Source organism: Morone saxatilis, unplaced genomic scaffold, assembly GCF_004916995.1.
Source record: "Morone saxatilis isolate NCDOM2014 unplaced genomic scaffold, NCSU_SB_2.0 Contig21, whole genome shotgun sequence".
Classification (NCBI taxonomy): Eukaryota; Metazoa; Chordata; class Actinopteri; family Moronidae; genus Morone; species Morone saxatilis.
This window is the reverse complement of record NW_023339774.1, coordinates 21,438,545-21,445,946: the sequence shown is the minus strand read 5'-3', so window position 1 is coordinate 21,445,946 and position 7,402 is coordinate 21,438,545. Positions and strand designations below refer to the sequence as shown.

At 41.4% G+C, this 7,402-nt stretch overlaps 1 protein-coding gene across 1 annotated transcript in view; it reads right to left on the bottom strand.

Annotated features, from left to right (window-relative positions):
- The window catches only part of LOC118333130 (calcium/calmodulin-dependent protein kinase type II subunit beta), a gene marked incomplete in the record, with an annotated part of 45,950 nt that overhangs the window by 8,907 nt on the left and 29,641 nt on the right, over positions 1-7,402 (bottom strand). The window contains 1 exon segment of the mRNA XM_035668667.1: positions 2,407-2,475. Within this exon segment, the coding sequence (XP_035524560.1) occupies positions 2,407-2,475 (69 nt within the window).

Below are 7,402 nucleotides of genomic sequence, written 5' to 3'. Positions count from 1 at the left end.
TTGGGGACGCCAGCGCGAGGTCATGTAGAAGCGAGTGAGCTGCTCTCATTGGCTGCTTGCCTTGGTTGAAACAATTGGGCCTCACCTGCGGTGCGACGCGCACCGGATTCTGGTATTCCGATGTATAAAACCAGATGGAATTAGTTGTTTGAACAGATTTAGAGAGGGAGAAGAGTAGTCATCTTCCTCGCTGAAGAACTTCGTGGTAGTTCGAGTACTCTGATAAAGCTAGGATCTGGCGGTTGGAGGTGTGGTCGATGTAATGAACTAGTAACTTGACAGTTTGATCTGCGAGTTTTGGAATGACGCTTGCGGCTGGACGGACTCAGGACTAGAGAATGAAGGCTTAGTCAATCCACTAAATGGTAGGCCCCGCGCGGCGCTCCGCCCTAAGAGATCCCCTGCTTTATGGTCTGTTGGTTTTACTCAGAGGTGGGCGGTCCATCATGTTCTTACTAATATTTATAGATTGAACCAGTCAGTGCTGATTTACCTTGGAAGAAGACTGAAACTAGAGACTTGAGACCATAAACTCATCAGGAAACTGTTTTACTGAGCTTCATTTAAATCAAACCGAGAAAGGTCGACTCATTTCTCCATAAGATCTTGAATGGTTAATGGAGCTGGCGGAACCCGGCTGGATGATTACAATAGATGCAAGTTTTTTAATATCTCTCTGATCGGTGTTTTAATGCTCGAACAATGGAAGTTAAAGATATATCAGGACTGGTGGTACACACACATTATTAGTTTGTAAGAATACATTCACTGTTGGTTTATTGTACAATAAGAAAAATACAGAAATATCACCAGACAACAATGTATTAACTATATCTTGGTTTTGTCGACATCGTAAGAACAAGTCATATAAGATTGCAATAGGCCACAAATATTTGAAAATTTAGAATTTGGCTCCAACAAACTGTCATGGCGAGGCGGACTTACATGTTGGTATTTTTATCAGATTTGTTGACAATAAGAAAAATCAAAAAAATAACACAAGGCTCATTATTTAAATACATCATACAGATAAAATAGAGTAATTTCACTGTCAATATGATGAAACCTGTGAAATCTATTAGAAACACACAGTTCATACAACACATACAGTCTACCAACATGTTCTTTAATAAATCCTCTTAAATGTGACTGTCTCTCTCTCTCTCGCTTTGCTTTTGTTGTATATTTCAACATATCTGAGGAATAATTTGACATTTTGGGAAAAAACATGATCATGATGATCATTTTATCTTAGCATAAAGACTGAAAACAGAGGGAACAGCTAGCCTGGCTCTGTCCAACGATAACACTTTCAAAAGCTTACTTATTAAAAGTAGTACAAGGAGTTTTTAACTGCTTATAAAAAGTCTCAGTTTAATACTGACTCTATCAGAGAGAAGATTGGATATTTCTATATATTTATTCTTAATGTCTGCCACCCGGTCGGATTCCCCTTGAATTCAATGAAATGAGGCGGTGGAGACACTACCGGTGTCCACAGGGGGCGCCAGAGTCAACACAAAATAAAAGTTCTTTATAGAGGCTTTAACTTGTTTGTTTAATCTGTACACAAACAGACATCTAAAATCAAGTTTTATGGTGACTGCAGTGACGGATTAAATAAACAAGATGCAACATATTAATTATTGATTTTTAGTACAGAGTAAGAGTATTTGGGTCAGACGTAGGGGAAAAATAGCTGCCAATCAAATCTAGCAAGAGGCGAGCTTCACTACTTTACCACTTCCTTCCTGTTTTGATGCCGGCAAATAGGTTAGCTAACTAGTTAGTTGGCTCCCTGTTGGACTGTGATACGGAGCAGTGGAGGGTAAATCATCTTCCTCTTGGTAATGAAGCTTTAACACATTTTTTTCTGGTAATTATATTTTCCCCGTCCACAGACGCACCGGCTGTTTCTTCCCCGACGCTCTTTGCTGAGGTGTTTTCAATGCGTCTGTGTGGTCGTCCCCATAAGTGCTAACCCTACTGGTTTTATAGATCCTCAAAACTTCAACTTTAATCTTGAAATGTCAAGTTTATTCTGGACATTTCGACTTTGTTCTCTAACCTAATACCCCTTTGGACAGAGCCAGGCTAGCTATTTACCCATGTCCCTGCTTCCATTAGAATCGAATCGAATCGAATCTAATCTAATCTAATCTAATCTAACCGTCTCCTGGCTGTAGCTAACATCTTTTTATTTAACTCTTGGCAAGAAAAGGAAACGAGGGCATTTCCTAAATTGTCAAACCTTGAATTGATACTGATAGCGATAAATCACTGTGATCCATTGTCCTAAACTACACACACACCAATCTCTGGACAGACAGACAGACAGACAGACAGACAGACGGGTGGACAGACAGACGAGTGGACAGACAGACGGGTGGACACAGAGCTGCATACCAGTGCAGCAGAGGAGACGTTGCCTTTGGGACTGGTGACTATGCTGTTTCTCGTGCTGTTTGTCTGCGGCTGTGCAGGAAAACACAAAGTGCTGCGTTAGTGCTCAGAAACAACGCGGGAGTGGCGCCACCTGCTGGTCGTAAAGTGCGTGGTTACTGTGTGAAACAAACAGTCATACAGGTAACAGGCAGGTAGAAGCTCCAGAGAATCAGTGGGTAGAAAGAACCGACTTCCAGAGATCCACAAAGGTTCCCTTCACATTTACGACTCCAGTGTTAATTAGATAAAAAGGTTTTACACAGTTCATCATGTCAGTTCATTTCTATCTGCCCAGCCAGCGCTCAGGGTATTCCTCTCTTCCACTGGTTACCGATGCTATTCGGGCAGATGGCAAATTAAACCGATGACAGCTGTGCACCTCTGCAACATCTGTCAGATATAAAGAAACATCCATTTAGCCAAAACTACACGAGCTCTTCCAAACGGACATTAGGATCTCTTAATGGAGCCCTCCCGAGTAAACAGTGTTCAACTGCCTCATTTCAGCGGAGGAAGACGAGGTCACTTATGAAAGGACAAACACACACACGCACAGCCAGCATGCTAAATATACACACACCTGGTTTATAAGGGCTCACACAGACGTAATAACTTGCACAAACACATGAATGCAGACAGAAACTTCATGCTTGAAACCAGTGAACTGTGTGATTCCTGCTCATTATTTTCCTCAGCAGGGTCGCCTGTAATTGAAAACTGTGTCGGACTGAAGGAGAAAAACATTCTGACCATTACGGGGCGAAGATGGAAAAAGGATACAAGAGAGAAAGAGAGATGCAAATATGTGGATTCTCGTATAAGCGTCCGTTTGAGCTATATTTAGTGTTTTAATTGGATGTGAGAGGGACAGAGGGTCACTCGGGTTATCAAGCTGACACCTGTAAAGTGAGTCTGTACCTGCTGTCGACGCAGATGATGAATGCGATGCTACTCAGCGTTTACACTCCATTATAAAAGAAAACTACTACATTATTTAAAAGACTATATACAACAGTGCACCCTGTTCCTTTGACTTTTAAAGTGTTTTCTTATTTTTACATTAGTCGACTAGTCTGAAGTTTAATTCAAGTTTATTTTTATTTTACTGCTTCACCGTGGACTCCCAAATTTATACTTGCATATGGATGTGTTGACAATAAAAGACAATCTGAGTACAATCAAACATTTAAGGCAACAAGCTGCACAGCACTAGTTTATATAAACTGTCTAATAAAAGTCTTTTTGCTCTCCACCTACTCCCTCAGGATTAATTAGCGTATATTTCTGCCCCCTTTTCACAAATATTTTCACATCTAACTCGGTTAATTACGAGTTTATTTCGATCAAACCTGCGTTGGTGATTGTTGGAAAGACTAATAAAGTCTGTTTTGGGTGAGTTTTATGTTGTTTCTGTCTCATTTGTTCTGGTCTGAGGTGCTGGTGCGACATCCAGTGGCAAGTGAGCTTCATATACAACCTTTAATAGTGAGTATGATCACTATAAGCTTCAAATGAAGAAAAATGAACATGTTAGATGTCGTAAACAACCATCTTTCGCTGCCGGTCTGATGAGAGAACAGAGAACAGCAGGAAGCTGAGGGCAGTTTCTGTAGCCACTGAGGCGACCCCATCGGCCCGATAGTGTGGCTGACAATAAAAAAGGGCAACAAAAACTAAATCAGCCAGAAATGTTCAAGCATCAGATCTCCTCTTTGAAGGTATTTGCTGTGATGTTTATCCTGCCGGCAATCCATCCGGAGGGATAAACACCCGTTCAGCTGGAAAGTCACATTTAAAATCCATCATCTGTGCAGCCGCCGTCTTATTTTCGGACTTCGGCACTTTCCGACCACCCGAGGTGAGAGGAGTCGTGTGAACAGACTCAGGAGACCTACGTTTAAACTCTGTGGTGGCTTTCATGAGCTGAAAGGAGCTGGTTCGTTCATTAATCCGTAAGAACGATCTACTGCTGGCAAATCGTTCATGTCACCAGGTTTTTATTCCTCAAAATGCAGAACAGAGTCTCCATCTAATACGTTCTTAGACAACAGTGTGCACAAGTACATTAAAGTTATTAAAATCAATCCAATTCACAAGGTTGACAATAGCTCTGCAGTGCATTAAGAAAAGCACTGCCTCCAAGCTGTTCCTTAATGTTTTAGTTTCATTTATTTTTTTTTACAAAATAACAAAGTATACAAGCTCAAACTTTTTTATGTGTCTCTTATCACAATTACACTTACTGCAGCAAAACTGGAACACTCACATAATCAATAATATAATCACAACAAAACAAACTAACCGATAAAATTAGTGTTTTTGTCTAAGGAGTCTGGTGGAGAGTCATAGTGATATTACGCTCTAATATTATATCTCTGTAGGGATCCTTTCCATGATGTAATTGGCCCCAAGGTTTCCACTGTAGCCTGTTTCATCGGCCGCCAGCTAAACGACTAATTCCACAACTGTTTGTACCTATAAAACAAAGTGTTAGGCTTCAGTTTGTGCTCAATATAACAAAAACCGATCAGTTAAAGGTCCAGTGTGAAACATTGAGGAGGGTCTATTGTCAGAAATGGAANNTAGTGTGTAATCACCTGAATATAAGAATTGTTGTGTTTTTGTTACCTTGGAATTAGACGTTTTAATCTACAGATGCTATGGGTTAACTTCCAGGGAGTTTGCCATGTTTCTACCTTAGCCCAAAAGGGACAAACCAAACACTGACTCTAGATCGGAGTTTTCATGTGTTTTGTGGCCACTGTAGTTTTTCCTTAACACTTGGAGGTGAAACTAATCAGGGCGGGGCAGGTAATCAATACTGGAGGGGAAACAGACAGGAAATAAAAAATGTTGGTCGGTTGGTCCACTGCGTTAGTTTTATCATCAGGTCAAAATTGTAATTAGTTTAATACTTTGGCTTATTATTAAACCCCTGATGAAAAACCAATTAAATTCCCATCAGCCTCGGCTGCGTTTAGCACTAATAAGCAAAAGCTAACACACTAAACAACATCAGGATGTTAGCTGTGTATCTGATTAGAGGTCTTCCACCGATTCCATAACTGACTGGAAGTGATTCAGAAGTAACTGCGGGTGAATTCCTGTCAGCACTTAATGACATTCCTCCAGTTGGGATACACCGCCGTCCCTTAAGACTTTTTTTCCGAATTGGATGGATGGATGAAAGTGCAAACGAACAAAAAGCGTCAGGTATGATTAATGGCAGCAGAGACTGTGCTGAGTGTGGAGCCACGAAGAACAGCGTCAGATGGTAAGATAAGAGGAGGCAGAGCGGAAGAGAGGACGACACAGTCTGCTGGGAATTACCTGATGCTTACAAAATGTCTGAGGAAAGAGACAGATAGAGAGAGAGAGGACAGAGGAGAAAGCGAGATCTCCATCAAACCATCCAGGAGGAGCTCGAACAGGAGAACAGGGAGAGGATGAGAACTCGAACAGAGCGACAACAGGAGGAAGAAACTGAAACCCAAAGATGTCCTGCGTCAGGGGGCGGGCTGGGGAAGTCCTCGGCTGTTAGACCGGGCCAATCTAATACTGTCAGTACTGAGTGGTAACCACAATAATCACATACTCCTGAGAACCCAACTGCAGGGGATCACATCATATTCAGGGTTTTTTACTAGGAGAAACCGTCCCAGAGTGGCGAGGCTGAAGAGACTCAGCACAGACGCAGCGTTTCCAATCAATTCACAGCCCAGGATTACCACGCCACACAGGAGGAAGTCACGTGGCCTCCAGCTCGCAGAGTGGTTCGCTAATTAATTCAGTTCGCCACGGCTCGGAGGGTTTGCATCCCGGAGCTCGCCATTGTTTCCGGTTTAAAGAGCGACTCTGTTAACTTTCAGCTGAATATGTTAAATAACTGCCGGCTTTCTTTTTTGGGCTGAAAGTCATCAGTTAACAGACCCAGGAGGCAGCAGGAGGAGGAGGGAGGGTGCAGGTGATTAACACAAGCAGGTAGTGAGATTAAACATTCTCCTGCTGTGTCTCTTATGTAGTAATTAGCAAAAACAACTAAACCTAAACTACCTGACTGGCTCAGTCTTCATCGTGAAGAGTTTACATCTGACTTAACTTTCTAAACATACATTTTCTGCTCTTCTCAGACACACTGAAAGAGGAGCAAATCATTTTCTGACCGAAGTTCGAAAGGTTTCTCCAAAAAGTGTCTTGAAAGGAGCAAAACCTTAAAAACTGCCCATTTAGAAGAGAAGTTGAACAGTAACTGACAGCATTTCCCCTGAAGAAACACAAAACAACCAGACTGAGATCATGACGATGAGCAATGCCCCGTATGGGTATTTATCTCAAATGAAAGTTTCAGCTAGGAGGAGGAAGGGGGAGGAGGTTGATTTATATTCCAGTTAAATTAATTATCTTTGTCTTACAGGAGCACAAAAGACTAAAATACATTCTCGGCAGTTTCAGGAGGAAGAAAACGACGTTGAGATGAGTAATGATGTTTAATTTTGCTTTGCTCGACTATACATCAATTACATACTCGGCTTGGGAAGAGGAGCCCTGTGAGTCCACCATTATTATAATGAGTCACTGTCTGATTCATCAAACATCATTTTAGATTTACATACCGAGGTGTCCCCCCCATTCCTGTTGACAACGGGGCTAAAAACATGGTCTCCGGTCAATTTGATTTTAAAAACGTCTATTTTAATGTGTCGCGATGGTCCGGGAGTGATTTTACTTCACAGAATTAAAGTTAATTTTACAATTTTTTGGCCACTTGGGGGCAGCAGGAGTAAAGTAAAACACAACATTGACATATTAAGTCCCTATTAAAGTTCTTATAGCTAACAAATGCGTATTTACACATGCAGCAGACACGTAGAAACATTAGCATTGTGTCTGTTTTTAGCTCCGGTTTGGTATCAACCAACTCTTACAATTATTTTTATTATCAGGTGATTATACACTA